Source organism: Polypterus senegalus, chromosome 1, assembly GCF_016835505.1.
Source record: "Polypterus senegalus isolate Bchr_013 chromosome 1, ASM1683550v1, whole genome shotgun sequence".
Taxonomy (NCBI): domain Eukaryota; kingdom Metazoa; phylum Chordata; class Cladistia; order Polypteriformes; family Polypteridae; genus Polypterus; species Polypterus senegalus.
In genome coordinates, this window is record NC_053154.1 from 121,591,932 (window position 1) to 121,610,811 (window position 18,880).

Genomic DNA, 18,880 nt, shown 5'->3' on the forward strand with positions numbered 1-18,880 from the left:
CCTCCATTGACGCTCAGCTCTACGGCATGTTCTCTTTAAATCAGACACTCTTTGGATCTTCCATGGTATAACAATGCTAGATTTTTTAACTGTCTTTTCAGGTGCAACTATGTCAACAGCAGCTCTTACCTTAGTATTAAATTTTTCCACCTTACTATTTACATTATCCTCACTAGTATAGTTAGCCCTATAAACAGACTGATTGCTTAGAATGTTTGTAAGTTTTAAGGCTGCTGATGAATCAAAGAAGCGTTTTTTAACAATATGTGTCTCATGAATGTTTTGTCTCATTATTTCTATATTAAATAGTAAAAGAAAATGGTCTGATAGACCAAAATCAATGACCTGCTTTACACCAACTTTTAGAACAATTGGCCCCAATCTCTCATGTCTAGCAATAGAGCTTCCCTTAAATGAGCACCTGTTGTCCATGTAGCCTGCTCGTAGTGCATTCGGATATCAAACTTCTTCTCTTTGCAGAAAGCAGTAAGATTTTTGCCCTGGGACTCCTCCACAATTCCTTTCTTGTACTCGACAGAAGAGCTCTTTCTTTTTGGACTCATCTTGTTGAGGGGTCAAAATAGCAGTATTATTTCCTGTTCATCTGTGTACATACGGTAGCAGTAGGCATTTATCGCTCATCCAAAGGTGCCTGCGTGGGATCGTAACTAGGGCCTATTTTCGGAGTACGGCTTATATTACGAGCATCCTGAAAAATCATGCTAGGGTTTATTTTCGGGGTAGGTCTTATTTTCGGGGAAACAAGGTAATTAAGCAACTGGTTGGAGTTTGAGGACCTGACTTAGTTGGTCTTCTGTTGGCTCATCCACTTCACATTTTATTTCTGTTTGGGTGCCATTTAAGGAAAGAAATTAAGCAATTCAGAGGAACAATGAAGAAAGTCTGGGGAACAAATCTTAAAAAACAAATCAATTACAATTAATTCAAAAGAAGTTAATTATTAGCAAAAACAGTGCACTAATTATGAAAAGGGTTAGAATGAAAACCTGCAGCCACTGGGGCCCACCAGGACCGGAGTTGGGGACCCCTACTGTATAGTATAACTTTTACTGGAATAAGTGGAAACAATAAAAGAGAATTGTTGAGTGAGCTCAACTTCTAATCCTGCATGGTTAAGAAACCCTAGCTGGTATTTGTATGTGTACTTGTACTAGTCTACTGGTATTTTCTACAGTAAAGTACAGTTTCTAAACATTTTACTAGAACAGTGCAGGTTTAGGAATGCACCATGAAAATGTCATTCATTATCTAAGAGTTATTTTTGATTTACAACACATGAAACACTTTGGACCCAGTGGAGTTTTCTTGAAAGCGGGTTATTTAGTTTAGGGGAGTGTTTATTAAATCTCGTTTAGCTGTCACTCTATTTCCACTTACTGTATATCACAAAGAGCTGTGAAAGTTACTTTTAATCAAAGTTGCAGACATTTTGGTAACATTAAGGTGGTGGGTAAATCACATGAAATGTGAACATATAAAGAACAGTTAAAATATTCATTATTTACATCATTTAGACCAACACTCCTAAAACATTATTGGGTTTGTTTTTTACTTAAGTAGTTAGCAAAACGTTTGAAGCAACAGCAATTGAAGTTAGAGGGCATTTACAAACCATGGTATTCTTTGCCAGCTATGCTGATTTTTAATCTAATAACAGCTTCTTTAATGGTGCTTAGAATCAGAGCTAAATTCTTCCTACTACTTGTAATCAGTTTGTATGCATAGAATTGTAAAATGAACTCCTCCAAGGAACGTGATATTTGTGACGTTTTGTGTTAATAATGTTTTTGCACAGGTAACTTCATGCTTTTACGGGTGTTGCCATCACTGTATGAGCAAAAGCCTGAATCTATTAACATGCACCTAACAGCATTAGTGGAGCTCCTGTTTAGTTTGGATCAGTCAGAGCAGCATCACCTCTTCCGACTCTTGCAGATAACTGCTAAACATTATCCAGAGGTAATTTACATTTAAATTGATAAATCATGTCAGGCATATTTACATAAAAAGTTTTAATATTAGATGTAAATTGTTGATTGAAATAAACCTGAACTTTGTCATACAAACACCATGCTATACTTTTCTGTAAATTTTGTCTGTGTTTCTGTATGGGATACCGTATACTTCCATATTTTGCAGTATACTAATGTGGCATTCATGCAGGATATTATTTTAACTTTAATAATATATATTAATTATTAGTCTTAATTAATAATTGTCTCGCTGTTGATGGATTTAACCAGAACTCCAATCACTCAAGTGCATTGCCATGATCTGCTTTACTTTTGCCACATTCTTTCAAACGTCATGTTTCTTCAACTGCAGCATTTTTCCAAAATGTCACGGTAAAAATGGGTGGGATATATTCTGTTGGATGAGCCTGCATAGATGACTATTAATCAGTTGCAGATTTCACAACAATGTTGTCAAGACAACAAACACATAGGAAATATCTTTTATTACCAGATTAATTAAGATATGTGTGTTCAGCAGATGATTGCAATTAAACAATTGTGTACTAACATTTCCTTCTTTTTTTTTTAAGGTGTTAAATAATTCCTTGTCTTCATTAATGACTCATCTTCATGACCCTAACCAAAATGATTCAGTCCTAACCATACTTCTAGAAGTATCTCGGTCCAACCCATCAGCTGTTGCTAGTTTTCTTCCAAGGCTGAAGGAGGTTGGAGAAGAATTTCCAAGTCTTCTTGGCCAGATTGCAAAAATCTATGGTGCCATCGGGCACACTAATGAGGTATTGCTTGATTTTTTAACGGTCAAATCACATTCTGTGATATAGTGCCAAACAATTTATAAATGTTGTTACATTAAAACCAGAAGTGAGCATAAAAGCAAATTCACAAAAGAAATGAAATAAGAAATACTAATACTCTAACTAGGACTCAGAAAAAGAAATATTTAAAAGTGGTAGATGAATAAAGAATAATAATAATCATGCCAATGATGATGATGGTGACATTAGTGCCTATGCATCACAGTTTCAGGGTCTTCCAGTAGAATACTTGTGTCTGCCTGGGTACTGATTCTGTTTAGTTTTCTTGTTCTTGTCATGTTTGCATGCTTTGTTTTTCAGATGTTCAAGCTGTCCTTCCACATCCAAAAGGCGCACATGTTAGCATAAGTTGACTGGCGTAAGAAAGTATGGTCATATGCATGAGTGTTCTATCTCCCAAAGTTGGTTTCTGTCTTTTGCTGTATACTTTTGTAATATGCTACAGGCGCCCCAGTCCTAATATGATATTGCTCAGTTTAGGAAAAGGGATGGATGGATTATAATACAGTACTATTGGTAAATCTGAATGATTCCCACCACTTACTTTATTTTAAAACACAAAATCCAAGCTGTAATTACCTTGGCGATTGTGCTGCTGTTGTTGACATTCAAGATAAGAAACAGGAAAGAATGGTCCATGCAGGAGATAAAAAGAAAGCTACTAGAAAAGGAAAATGGATGAAACTCTCTTGTTTATAGTTGTCATAACTATATGAAACTTGAAAGTGCATGCATGAGCATGATAATATGACTTACCCTGTGTAAACTCGTAAAAAGTCAAAAAGAACAAAAGAAGGACTCATTGACTAAACTAGTTAAGGAAAACAGGATCACAACTCCCTGAAAACTAGCCTTCGTCTTGACAACAGCAAAAGATATGCTTTGCTAATTTCTGAATAAATTAACAGCCTCTGGTCAAAACAATACTATATGACCTTCAATTAGCTGTAGAGTTTTACCACTCAAATGTCAGATGAAAGATCTCATTGCTGCTAAAAATGTAACATCTTATACCCTCTGTCACCTGCAGTGCATCCTTATAGTGGATACTGAAAACAACTGCCCCATGTGTTGCCAATGCTTAAAAGCACATTAGCCCAACAGTTGCCTGGTTCTGAAATCAAGCAAATGCATGCATTAGCAAAACAATAATAGTAGTCACCTGGGGCCTCATTTATAAATGGTGCATACGCACAAAAATGTTGCATACTCCCTTTTCCACACTCAAATCGCGATGTATAAAACCTAAACTTGGCGTAAGGCCATGTACATTTTCACACCAGTTAAATGCTTGGCGTACACAAGTTCTCGGCTCAGTTTCGCAAACTGGTGGCACCTAGCATCAAAGCAGTGCTTTTGTTGCTGTATGGTTTCCCTTTCTTTTTTAGATCCACATCCCTGATTCGGCTTTATCATATACACTGAAATTAACCGCATATTGTTTATTAGTTTAAGGGAACTGATTGTAATTAACCTGTGTGAGGTGGCCGAACACGGGTTCAAGCAGAGCTGGAACAATTCAAAAGGTTTGGGACTCTAGCTGGGTAGTCCCTTATAATTCCTTCCAATTTTACAAAATTAAACAGGTGCCGTCCTCTAATAGGTAACATAGGGCAAGCAAAACAATCTCAAAACTAACACTAACACTAGTAGCACTAGGTAAACAAACATAATAACAGACCGGGTTCTCAGAGCTTTCACTGTCCAGAACTGGTCTCATCAAGACAAGACAACTTAATGGAGGCACCCGATCCTTTTATAATGGGAGGATGTGAAGGGTTGGAGCTAGTTTCCTTCACTGGGATGTTTCTGGAAGCTGTGGGAAAAAAGGAAACAAGTTTAATGACAGCGCCCCCTCTCACCCTGATGGGTTACCATTTACCTTGAATGAGCCTTCAAGGAGATCCTCAGATGCACATGTGTGACACCTGTAACAATATAATGGTCCACGGAATAGCCAAACTATTCCAAATACCATAGCTGCTTTAGCGTTGTTACTCTCACTGCACCTTCTTCTTCTTCTTTCAGCTGTTCCTGTGAGGGGTTGCCACAGTGGATCATCTTTTTCCATATTACTCTCACTGCACCACTCGGAGTATTTATATCATTGTTTCTGAGTGTGGAATCACAGCTGTACATCAGCTGATCGGAAAGAAAATTATCGGTATATAGCGTCAAGCACACGCTGCCTCAGCCATGCTCCTTATTTGAACTGCTCTCATAAGGCAAACACTTCAGAGCCTTTCCTGTACTGACCTTGTGGTTCAGAAACAGTTTCATCCCAAGAACTATAAACGCAATCAATCAGTCCATCAAGTGCTCCTTATAGAACTGTTTGTACTTATAAGTACAATTACCTCACTGTAAACGTGCGATAGTTATAATATTGCACAACCTGAGCCACTTTAGCATGTATTTATATATGATGATGATATCATTTTTAAGATGAAATGCAGCAAAATACGTTTATTACATTATATAGATAAAATGTTAACTTCATTTAAATAATCTATATTGTTAATAATTAAACATGTGAGGAGATAGTGTCACAGCTCTAGCAAGGAGCTGGTGCCCCGTTCATGGATTATTCCTGCCTCACGCTGTATTCTTGCTGGGGCTAGCGCGACACTAGAAGGATAGATGGATAGAATAATTAAACATGTACAGTACTACGAAGATATTTCAATGTTCCTTAAACGTTTAGAATAATCTGCATTCTCAGCTTACAGGTGGCTTTACATCTATTACAGAGCTGATTGTGTGGCGATTGGGTATTTGGAGAAAGAAAAGGAAGGACATGAATCGGAGGTTAGTACATTTGAAAGAGACAGTACTGCCGCAATAAATTATTTCACTGAAGGTCACGCAGCAAGCATCTTGCGGGAGGCAGGAACAATCTCTGGACGAGGCGCCAGCTTGTCACTATCACTGTGCCACCATGTTCCCATGTTTAAAACAAGCTTTAATTCCTATCATGATGAAAATGATATCACGTATACGTCTCAGTATTTAAATTATTCAGGGAGCTGTAATATCATGAATGTAATGGATTCTGTGTCCTGTCGGAGGAAGAGAAACCCTGTTTAAGAAGCATGTAGTGATTCACACACATAGACCACATAGAAGAACACATACAAAACAAAGCATTTAACATGCTACTTTACTTACGATGGTATTTGGGAAACTAGTAAATTAAATGAAGGTGAAGTTTATGATGTTCTACTTTAATGACAAAATAAACTACGTGATTAAAGTGGAAATTTTGAGATTAAAGTTGACTTTTCAAGCTTTTTTTCCACTGTGTCCCTATTTTTTTTCTTTTCTCTGTACCCTAATAAGCTTTCGTATGACACTCAGACGGTGGGCTACGACTCACCTTTTCACGGTGACTTTGATATCTGACAACTTCTTTTTTATTTCGGGCACTGTGCGACTATTTGAACTTGAGCTTTCCAGTTTCTCAGACACTCTATGTCACTCGATCAACTTCCTGTAGTTGTTTATACAACTATTTAAACCAAAAAATAGTAAGTTTTCCCTTGCCTCCACTTTTTATTCGCTGAAATTCTTCTGTTTCCCTCCATGCTTTTGCCATTGCCTTTTCACAGAAGGCTGAGCTTAAGGGCTATTTATATTGATTTGCTTATTCAAAGAGGTGGAATTCTGGGAGGAGTTTGGGGAGTGGCAGCAGGTGCGTGCACGTGCGTTACTTTTCACGCTGACAGGGATTTATGTAGCGGAAGAACGTGGAAGTTGGCGAATGCACAGATTTATGCATCTGGATTTTTTTGTGCGTACAAACATTTCCGCTTTTGTCTGTACGCCATGTTTTAGTGTGAAGCCTACGCATGGCATTATGCACAAGGCCCCTGTACTTTATTATCTTTTTACAAGAAATAGTTGAAGAAAATGAAAGTCAATTACACTGGATGAATTTATTTCATGTACAGTATGTGGCATTGGCTGCTGCAGCTGACTTACAATTCCTAGCCAGGTTATATAGAGTTTTCATAGTTTTCTTAGTCAATGTGTATATCCGCTGGGTGCTCCAATGTCCTGTCACATCCCAGACATGACAATGTTAACTTGATTAACTTAGCACAGAATAAGTGAGTGTGCTGGACTGATTTCAGATTCACGGTTGGTTCCTGCTTTTCTCTGGTGCTGCCAGCAAGCTATAAACCTTTAGTGGAGTATGCAAGTTTAGAAAAGGGAAGGATAGATCATATTTCACTTTTGGAATAAAAAGAGCTGCTTTCTAGTTAATAATGCATATACTGATAATGGAAATAACTTTCTCAAGGAGGTCAACCAAAACTGAAAGCTATAAAGACTTTGACCTCAAAAACTCAACACAAAGATAAACATTATTCTAGTTACAGCTAAAGGTCTAGGAACCATTAAACTAGACATGGAGATATGTCTTAATAAGCTGCTCTCTAAAGCAATCTTCATCCAGAAGTATGCACTATTCAGTATAATTTTTATAGTCTACAAAGTCTTCACAGTCACACATTAGAATCTTGAAAATTTTAAAGGAACACTAGGTAGGTGGTGCCCAGAAAAATTAAATCAAATCAAACAATATTAAAACTAATAAACTACCTACCGTATGTAAATAGTTATCTGGTAAATTGGATTGAGAACCATTGGAGATACTTTGCTATGTTACTTATGCAGATTGTATCATTAACACCTGTTTTAGTAAATATGAAATTAATAATAATCAGGGCAACTGAATATTCACATTTACATAATCCTAACGTTTTCTGCAGAGTTGAAAAACTAATATGTACTGTGTGTCATATCTACAATTACAGGCATATCATAACTTTCCCAGAGAAAACAATTAGTTGCATTACCACCATACAGCACTGTATTGTACTGAATAGCTTTGAAAAATGGAATAAATGATTTATAAATGATTCATTACGTTTTGAAACTATTTTCTAATTTCTTCCTTTGATTTTACTCCTTATATGTGACAGACTATATGCTAATAATATAGCAGTAGTAATATTAATCCATGGAAGTCAGTTGTTCTTCTTAGATTTCTCTAAAAGATACACTGTTCAGACTAATGGAGATACGGTATATGCCACCCATTGACCACAACACATAATGCAAAATCTGCTGGAACCTGGAAGAGCTTCATACTTGAAGGTAACGTAAAGTATATTATTAAACAGAGTGGAATGAATGACTTCACATAAAATTAGCTGATTATTTCACAACACTCACTTCCAACTTTCATAATTCTTTACAGCTGATCGCCCTGTTTTTCTACAGTCTAGGGGGTCTCTCCGGAGATTCTGGATCTGTCATTCTTCCATCTAGGCCAGTTATTTGCACGTCTCCCGTCTGTAAAGGTTTCTTCCTGTAACACAGAAAAGAGCCCTACAGCTAAACTGTTGCTGACAGTCTAAGCCTTTAATCATCAAGATATTCATTTATGATCAAATTTTAATGAACGCTAGGAGATTATTCCATTCTTCAAAATCCCAGCCAAAAATAGTTCTCTGGTCTCCTGCTTATAATGCCATCACTATGTACATAGAGAAAGCTAACTTTTGGTGCAGTCTTTAGGGCATTAATTCACTTATTATGAAGTTGTCATAGTAGTACTATAAAAGAATTTTAGTTGCTAATAAACATAAGCTGTCCTTTGGTTTTATCAAAACATGTCAAATGTTCACATAAGCGTGAAGACACGACTACACAGCCACAAAAATGCAGTCAAGTTTGTTTATCAGTTAATTTTGATATTTAAGGTTACTGTTGGAGTGGAAACACCATTACAAATTCACTTTATCATGCAATGTATCTGTTTATAGTGAAGAGCAACTCAAAGACTCTGTGTAAGTACATAGATATACTGTATGTAACACAGCATTTTCAGATCCTGAATGGGCACCAGTGCATTGTAGGGCCAAAATATGTAAACACTCAATCAAGAGTCAACTGACACATTATTTTTAGAAAGTGGGAGGAAGACCAGACCACCCTAAGAAAATCCCCTCAGGGACATAAAGAAAAGTCCACACAGACAATCACGAGAAGTGGTGCTCAAGGGCAATACATTGGATCTGTGAGACAGAAACACTAACCACTCAACAACTGTGCTGCCCAAATATAGTACAGTTGTTTACAAATACTTAAATATTTCTTAACTGAGGGCAGGATGGCAAAGTGACTGTCAACAGTAATACAGTTAGTTAGAGCTAAGGGATCAACGAGTAATCTTCTGGTTTATATTCCAGAGTCTTATTCATAATGCTGCCTGCCTTAACAATTTATGATTGTGGTGTTGTCAGTTATTCTTAGTTATGTAAAACATTATTAGCAGCATGAAGTTAAGAAAACAAAACAGCAGTAGCCTAATATTTTGAAGACAAAACTTTGTATTTCCCTGGTGCTGAATAAAGTTGTTGGAAAGTATCAGAATGTTAAGATGTGGATGCCTTTACCATTATTGTGAATATGTGCGCACTGCATATTAAACACTTGATATCTACAAAAGATAGAAAATTAGACTGTCGACAATCAATGCAGTACAGATAGATGAGCTACAAATCTGTCTTCAAAGCACCCACCCAGCCTTCCAGCCCTCACCCTATTCTGAGTCATTGGACTATAGGTGAACCAGAAGGAGAGAACAGCGGGCTGCTTGCAAGGAGGTTTATCTGGAAGACTTTTGGGCACCTCTGCTTCATTTCATTTGGATATAATAATGTTTTTTGAGACATCAGAGATGCAGTTATTAATTTACTGCAACCATCACCAGGACAAGTGGATGGAGGGGGCAGCTGACTGCTTTCTTCTTTTGAGAAGCTTTGAACAATTCTCAATTTTATTTTAACATTTTAGGAGAGAGCTAGGAGCTGTCTGGCCTACCTGGTGACTCTTCTAGCAAACATGGATCACACCTTTCATCATGTGCTACTCATGGAGATCAAGGGGATCACAGACATGTTCAGCAACATCTTGGGTGCCAATAGCAAGGATATTTATCGTATGAGCAACAGTTTTACTTATGTGGCTATGCTCCTGGGGAAGAAGCTTGAGATAAGCAACTCATCTGTGATCAGGTATTGGAGAGGCCCTTTACTAAAAACTTCTTTTTTCAGTCAGTCACTTAGAAGGTAATCTAGTAATTCAGACTTTAGTTTATAATTGGTAAAGTGCCTTTAGTGCAAACATTTAAGAACTTGCTACAGGTTAACAATATAACGTAGCTTAAAATAGTGCAATTTCCTTCATTTTCTAATGTCAAAAGGTGATGCTAATAATTTTTAATGTGCTCAATAAGAACATTTTTCTTTAAAGCTGTTTTATGTTTTTAGCCTCTTTACATGCCTGGGACAAATAATTATTAGCTAATTAAGGTTGGTCATTATTGTTTTATGTATGATAGGTATAACGTTAGTTCAAGGTGTGGCATAACTACGTATTACTTTTGTAATGGATGGATTAGTTTAGTCTGGCAAGCTTTCAAAAAGCTAAGGCCAAAACATCTCTACTTCTGTTTAAAGTCAGTCAGTTATTTTCTAATTCACTTTGTTCTAAACAGGGTTATGGGGGTGCTGTAGCCTATCCCAGCCTGCATAGGGCACAAGGCTAGAACAAACCCTGGACAGGGCTCCAGTCCATCACAGGGCACACACACACACGCACACACATGCACACGCACACACACACTCCAGCCACACACTAGGCCCAATTTAGCATCGGCAATCCAACTAACTGCATGTCTTTGGACTGTGAGAGCAAACCAGAGCACCCGGAGGAAACTCACACAGACACAGGGGAACATGCAAACTTCATGTAGGGAGTTACCCAGGACGTGAACCCTAGTCTCCTTACTGCAAAGCAGCAGTGCTACTACAGTGCCGCCATGCCACCCTCTCCCTATTTAAAGTAGAGATGCATAAATTTAATATCATAGAAATCCTGGACTCTTAATGTACATTGTGCAGTTTGGCGCCTACTTTTTAAGTTATAGATTTTCCCTTGAGTACAGGTTAACAAACCAAATGAGTAATTTAAACAATCTCCATTTATATTGGGTTCTTTGGTAGTTGCTCAGTCCTAAAATGATATAACCTTCCAGTGTTTTACATCATTTTTGAAACCTTGGCATACTGCATCAGATTCGATTTCTCAGTCAGAGGCATCTAGAGGAGTTCTTGGAGAGTTTGTAGGTTTTAATTCTGCCCATAGGCTAAATGAAAATCTCCTTCAAACCTTTAATTAAATTTCTTTTTTTATTCAGCATTTTACATTTTTATATATTATGTTTTGTTAGCAGTATGGTTCTTAGCTACACAAATTCTAAGAATCTCAGTCAGGACTTTGTGAATGCTTTTGCACAGAACTCACACAGAATAGATTATTACAGAGAAAGAGAGAAAGAATAGATAATTAGAGAAAAATAGTCAATCCCTAAAGATCAGAGTCATGTATAAGCAGCAATATGTCGGCTGCACCTAAGGAGACTGCATGATTATGTACCCTGGCATCTGTTTATCAGAAACTTGCAGCTTTAAAAAGACAGTTTTGATCAAAAATAAAAAAAATCCTTCATATCATGCACTTGGAAGAGAATGAAATGCAATTCTACTTAGTAAAATTAATAAGCTCCTTTTGTACTATATATGCTGGCAGCAGGCACTTCAAGATTATTCTGAAACAGAAGGGCTGCTCGTTCAGCTTTGACAGCTTCAAGTATAAGTGACTTTGATATGGCACATGATGGAAATCTTGTGGTTGGTTCTTTGTGCAGGAAGCGTACTGAGTGGAAGGAAAAATCTACACCTGCAAATGAAGGCAGAAACCTAGCCCCATTTAATACTTATATATGCAGCACAGTGCAGGGTAAATTCTGGAAACATTCAATCAGTTTTAAATGAAATAAATATGTGCCCAATTAATCTCACAACAATAGTGGCTTTGATAGTCTTGTTCCATACTCTTTGCCAAGGATTTGGTTGAATCAAAGGTTGAATGTAAAATTCAGAGGTTTTCATTTCAAGCCATGTTTTTAGAAGGAGAAGAAAAAGTACAGAAGGTTAATTTAAAAAAACACACAATCACGAAGGTATCAATTGCCTACACTTTAAATGACTCTCTTCTTTTATCAGGAGATGCATGTCAGAATGTCAGTGTGTAAATTAGATTAACAGTCATAACTTAGGGTGATGCAGTGGGCCAGAATTCAGTTCTTTAATTCAATAACGCTAACTACTCTGCTTTTCCCCTACATCCCAAACCCATTCATATTAAGTTAACCAACCTGTTCAAAGCTGACTCAGTACTATATGAATAAGGATGGGTGTGTGGCCTCTGATGATCCACTGTCCCATCTTCAGCTGGTTTCTGCTTTGTGGGATGGATGAATCATATTGACATATTTGCATCATTTGGACATTGTTAAAAAAAAAACATTTAATTTTTGCCCTAGCATTATGTACTCTACTATACAGGGTGGTCCGGATCTAATTATGTAGATCCAGATCGTCTGGATGACTTTGATTTATGCGTGGACGATTCCAGTTTGGCGCGAAGACGATTCTTCATTTCGTCAGTTCACACACTTCTCGATGGTTCGGTATTTTTCGGGTGATCTTCTATGTAATAAACTTAATAAGTTATAGCATAATGAAAATTGCATAATTAGATCTGGAGCACCCTATAGAGAGAAATGTTACATTTTACAAATCATTTTTATTAAAGTTACATTTTCAAATATTGCGCTGGTGTATATATATATATATATATATATATATATATATATATGATTCTTATTGTGATGTCTTCGCCAAAGCTTTTTTATATTTTATTGTCTGCTTTAATTATAGAATTCTCTACACAGTCATTAGATGCACTTTGTAGTTTTTTTTTCATTTAATTAATATAAATCTAAGGCTGGAAACTAAAGGTTGTTATAGAATCATCTACAAAACAAAACAGAACAGCATTTAATGGCTATGCTTTTTACTAGTACTGGCTTCAACATTTGCCACTAGCACTGTCTGTGTGGGGATTTCACATGCTCTCCTGGTCTTGAAAAGCTTTCTCCATGCATTCCAGCTTCCTGCCACCGTCCTAATGGCATGAATAGTAAGTTCATTGGTGACTGTAAACTCGACCAGTGCTATAAAAGTAAGTCACGGTGAGTGTATGGGTGAGTGTATCCTTTTATAGACTGCTGCCGTATTCAAGATTGGATCCTGTTTTGAGGCCAGAATTGCTGGGACAGCACAACCGTGACCCTGCATTTGAATAAACAGGTTCAGAAGTAGAATTAATTTCTCTTGTGATGGGTGGCCTTGGCCATTACCTGGCCTCCCCTGGGACAATAGAGGGCAGCCCTCCTGGGCAGCTGTGGCACCATGGTTTCCCACGGGGCATGCTGAGAGCTGGAGTTTGGTGAAGCCCTGTTGGGTTCCGTGGGGGCCGCCAGGGGAAGCTGAAGGGCCATTCACTGGATTTCCACCACACCTGGGAGAGATTCCAGGTAATCCTGATGAACCAGCTGGAGCACTCCTAGGTGCTGAATAAAAGGAGCTGCCTCACACCATTCGGGGAGCCAGAGTTGGGAAGGAGGTGCGCAAAGTTTGCTGGGAGAGGAGTGGAGGTGGAGGAAGAAGGAAAGGATAAGGACTGTATTTGAACATTGATGCGTTGGACTGTATTGTGCTGAGCGGAGCAAAAGAAACATGCTACCCCACTGTAAATAAAATGTGTACTGTGTGGCAAAGTTGTGTCCTGTCTGTCTGTGTTGGGTTAGGGTGGCTGCACGCGCCGCTGGGCTTCACACTCTCTTCAGATTATTTTCTGTATTTGAACTTGAACTTTATTACCAGGCAACACAGTTGCTAGGAAATTCTCTTAGTGTTACATCCAAACAACTAACAAGGTAAATAACAATATACAATACATGACATCATGACAACATTATACAAATTGGTACTGAAAAATATATGGCATAAAACACAAATATATAAAACAATATAGTAAATTAGAATTGAACTCCTACCCAGTTATATATCGAGAAAGTCTTTATAATACAAACAGAAAAAACACCATTTAAATTGAAAAGAGGAGTTTAAAAATCACAGAGACGAGTCAGCAACTGTGCTTGTCCATTATGACTGCAGTAGAAAAGAAACTGTTTCTTTAGTGACCAGATACATTTCCTTGATGGTAATAACTGAAAGAGATTGTTTCCCAGGTGATTTTAGTCTTTGTTTATATTTCTGGCACATTTTCTGACCCTATGGAGTCAAGTTTCAGGTTTTTCTGCTGTCCGAATAACTCACTGCCATTTATGTTTCTAATGAGCATTGCCATACCAGACTGGTATGGAGAAAGTGAGGCTGCTTTCAGTCATTGCTCTATCAAACTTTTATCATCTCTGATTGGGACAGGTTACACCTTTTAAGATGATGGAGAAAAAATGTAAATGGCCACCATAAAATTTACCATGTAATCATTATCTTAGGTTCTGAAAGAGTATCTTTCATGGATTATATCAAATTAAGTTTGTGTTTTGCATCAACAGTGCAGTCAGAGTATTAAACCTAAAACAGTACAGCAGAGGTCAACATTAAAAACTGCATCTTTGCTGCCTCACCACTCTAGAAACCTGGAGTACTCTCCTGAGTACTTACTTTCCCTTGCTGCTCTGGTTTTCTATCCCATCCCAGAGACTTACCTTTTAAGTTGATTGACAACTTTAAATTGTTCCAGTATGAGTAAGTGAGGGTTTATGTGTCAAATTGCTCACTAGAGCAGTACTTCTCAGTGTTTAGTCTTTTGGGTCCCCTACACCTGCAGATGTTTGTCCCAGTTATCTTCCCACTTCTATATTTTTTACAAACTGTTTATGCTAGATTTTACTGAAGGAAGTAGGAATTTACTGCACAGTGGTACCATAGAATGCACAGTGTAATAGTAAACTAAATGTAAAAACATTGAATAATGCTGAGAAAACCTTGAACAGAGAAAACTAACATTGCAAGAGTTCACGCTACAGCCTTACGCACTTATTCGCTGTAAACACTTTTTTAATGAGTTTTAAGCACAGGGAAAAAAATTAACATTTGAAAATTCCAGAATTTAAACAAAAACTAACCATAAACAAGCAAGAAAACTAACCTTGTATGAGTCGAGTTCTGGCATGAAGGAAGTGAGGAGGAACTGAGTGGAGAGGAGATTACAGTTTTGAGGTAAAGTCCCTCTGCGCGATGCATGTCTGACCGAGATCAATGTACGGTGGAGAGACTGAACACGTGCGTAAATCACCGGCATGTACAAACCAGAAGGGAAAGGAAATAGAGTACAAAGAGCTTCACAGTGAATGCACAGGGAGAGACCGAACATGTGCGGAAATCATTGGCGCGTACGAACCGGAAGGGAAACTGGCTTGTTCATCACCCGAGTGTGTGGTCGTGAACAGATGCAAAAGTTTGGTGAACTTTTTGGTCATAACCCGATTTGTACGTGGTCCAAGACGTTCATGACCCGAGGTTCCACATACAGTATCTTGTAAATTGTTTTCTTATTTTTTAATGTTCTGGTTATTTAGACAATTATTTAATAATAAGCACACAAGTAGAAGTAGTTGCACCTTTCAGAGTCACTTGAGCAGGTGTCTTCTCTGCTTAACATTAATTATTACAATCAAGAAAGCAAAAAAAAATTTAAGATACTTAAAACATGCAAATATGTCTTAATTTCCTATAAGTATAAATGTGACATTAATGCACTTTTCTAAATGCAACATAAAAGGAGAAATAGAGGTCAGCTAATTAAACAATGAGATTAATTGATAGTTGCAATGACAAACTGGTTGGAAAAAAAACAGCAGCCACAGGGAACCCTGAGAATTAAACATTGAGGAGCACTGCATTAAATGGTGCATGTCTCATCCAGGCAGCAGTTTCTGAATTGAGCATTAGGCTTCTAGGAGCCCGCTAAAGCAAAAAACAGATATTAAAAATGAATACATGGATGGGTTAAATATGTTATATGTGATCCATTCATTAGAAGTAGATTGCATAATATACAGATGTACCATCCAAGGCTGACACCTGCCTTTAACCAGAAGCCCCTGGGATACAATGCAGCTCACTGACCCCTAAATTAAGTGGCTTCAAAAATAGGGTTGTAGATGGATGGACAATTAGGTGAACAGTATAGTAATATATAAGATTAAGTATAGGGCACACCCAAACAGAAGATCAAAAAAAAATCTGAGCAATCTGAGTATTCATCTAAATTTATGCAAAACAAATGCTTCTAATTTATTTGTTGTCATTGTGTTTTTAAGTTAATTTCTCTTGTCTGCCATTTTAATGACTTCAGGCATACTAAAGCAGTTTTTGATGTGACTCACTGTCTACAACATTAGTTCTTCCTAGCAAACTGTGAGCCATATATTTTTACTTAACAGTAACACTGTAACATTTTTACGTGAAAACTGAACTTTGTTTCCATTTCGACCAATGCTTAATTGATGTATGATGGCACAGTGGTACAACGGTTAGCACACAGTTCACAGCTGTAAAGTCCTGGGTTCAAATTTTGGAAGAAACAAGTTTCACTCTTAGCTTAGGTGAGAGAATGCCACGCCTTTTTATTAAAAATAATGAAAAGAACTGTGTGGGACTCCCACTCTATAATTGCACAAATTCCATTTTGTGAATGTCATGAGATGATTCTTATAATACAGTCCAAGTTGGTCCATGATGTGCCGTGCACGTAAACCTCACAGGCAAAACTACTAGGCAAAATATTACACTTGGATTAATTGAATTACAAAACATGTTTACTTTCAGTAAAAAATGTGTTTGTATACAAACCTTCAAAATGTGTCTCTAAAAAGGTCAACTAAATAACCTGATCAACTAAACATGATAACATCAAGGCTTACCCAAACAGATAGATAAGAGTTTAGAAAGAGTCACAAAATGCAACCGGACTTGCTTCTCAGACTATGGATAGGCTGCCTGCTTCTAGTCTGATTTTCTTTCACAAAATTCTGTGTCTGTGTGGAGTCTGCAATGTCTCCCTGCATCTTAGTCCTTTTTTCTCTTCTTTCTTTTGTTTTCTTTAAACTTGATAGATAAATCGGCAAATCTAAATAGGCCTAGTATGTATCAATGAGAATGCATATGTCAGGGTGCACTGTAATATAATGCCTTTCGTCCTTTAATGGGAGAAGAACCAGCACTCAGTTACCCAGGCATAACTAAACCAGTTAGGAAATGGATGGGTAGAAACTGACAGGTTGTGTGTGAGTATGATGTGCATTTTAAAAAACCAACATTATAAGACCTAGCAGGTCAAACAATAGTTAGCACAGGCTCTTGAAAGATTATTCTTTGCTTAAAAAGCAAAATGCTAGTCTCAGGTAAGACTGTTATATACAACATGTAACAGTAAAATGTGGAAAAATCTAACAGGGCTGAATACTATTATACTTCTAACTTCAAAATGTAGTTAAGGAAGACAGAAGTTTTGAGGTAAGAAAAAATGAAATTTTAATACTCAAAATTGATTCTATTAATCTATGAACCTATTTAGTCTAATGTATTTGCTTGTTATGTTTTTTTATTTTACAAAACTAAGCTAAGCACTGCAGTGTCAGATTCTATGTGAAACAAGTCTATAAAATAAGCTTCCAAATAATATTGCCTTTGGAGCTGTGTGGTACTGAGATGTTTCTAAGAAAGCTTATAGGCCTCTTTTGTCCCATTTCTTGGCACATGAGGAATGTGTTCATTGTATAGCTGTTCTGCTACAACATTTTGAATTTTTTGTGGCCCAGAGAAATAACAAGAGGAAAACTAGAAATTTGCAAGCATATTTGACTCAGGGTAATGCTGTTCAAGGTAATGTTATTTATTAATACTCGTATATACTCCTGGTGAGCCTGATGGGCAGAGGTTTTAGTTGGATTTTTGTTCATATGCTGTTAAACACTAAATTATAAATTTGTCCTAATGTTTTCTGCATTTTACATTAACCTCTGTGAATCCCTGTACTCATTAAGTTTGTGCACCTGAAACAGGCTACAAAAAGCAAAGCAGCATTAAGCTTTGAATCTTTTTTGATGACAGTATCTTTTTGTGCTGTGACCTGGAACAGGGTAGAAAGAAATATGATCACATTTATTAAATATACTAAGTATTGTGTACCTTTTGATTATATTTTTAGCATTAGTTGAAAACAGTAAAGAAATAAAACCACTCATGATAAAGATAAAAGAAGTGAATAGTGTGCCATGGTAGAGAATATATAAAGACCTTCATAGTGTCTCATCAATTTCTCTTCTTAAAAGTCAACTGTTTGCAATCTGCCTCTCCCCTTTTCTCTCTCTCTCTTTCGTTCTTTCTAAGGATAGATTTATCGCAGATGCTGTGAGCTAAGTCACCTGTCATTTAGTGTTCTAGGCACTATTGTATGCCCAAGGCCATTGCTCATTTTTCTTTCACTGGTGTCCTTGCTAGTTTCCTTTCCAGCAAAGAATGCCTGACTGAGCCTATTCCGGTCTGGCATTGTCTTCTGACACTGGCATGTCTAGCTACTATATGTAGACTAAAGTGTGTCTCTCTCATACAGTATGTATTGCCGGTGGCTCAGACCATGAACCATCTCATTTTACGGTTTTCCATCATGGTAACTGCCAGTAAACAGCCATGCATACACGACATTTGGATTACAATGGCCCTCAGAAGGAGTCTCTAATCAGAATAAGCTAATAGGAGAACACTGAGCCTTAGCAAAGCAGAACACTGCAAGCAGAGCACGTCATGTTGATTTCAGCCGAAATCTCTCTGTCTCTCTCTCTCTCACTCAGCCCCTACTGTACTGTATAGGACCACCATCTCCACATTTGTACATTTGTCTACTGTGTGTCACTATGTGGTGATATGGCAGCCTCTTGCCAAACCAGTAACAACTCCTCCAACAATTTTAAGACATTAAAGATCCATATGAATTTAGACTACAATCACAAAGTATCCATCCATCCATCCTCTTCCGCTTATCCGAGGTCGG

At 37.4% G+C, this 18,880-nt stretch overlaps 1 protein-coding gene across 10 annotated transcripts in view; it reads left to right on the forward strand.

Moving 5' to 3' along the window:
- veph1 (ventricular zone expressed PH domain-containing 1) overlaps positions 1-18,880 on the forward strand; it is a 220,293-nt gene that overhangs the window by 68,490 nt on the left and 132,923 nt on the right. For 8 of the 10 annotated variants that reach the window (XM_039757110.1, XM_039757100.1, XM_039757148.1 and 5 more), the window contains exons 6-8: positions 1,817-1,980; positions 2,567-2,776; positions 9,683-9,903. The exons of the other annotated variants lie outside the window; for them this stretch is intronic. In XM_039757110.1, the coding sequence (XP_039613044.1) occupies positions 1,817-1,980; positions 2,567-2,776; positions 9,683-9,903 (595 nt within the window). The remainder of the gene's footprint in view (positions 1-1,816; positions 1,981-2,566; positions 2,777-9,682; positions 9,904-18,880) is intronic. 10 annotated transcript variants of the gene reach the window in all.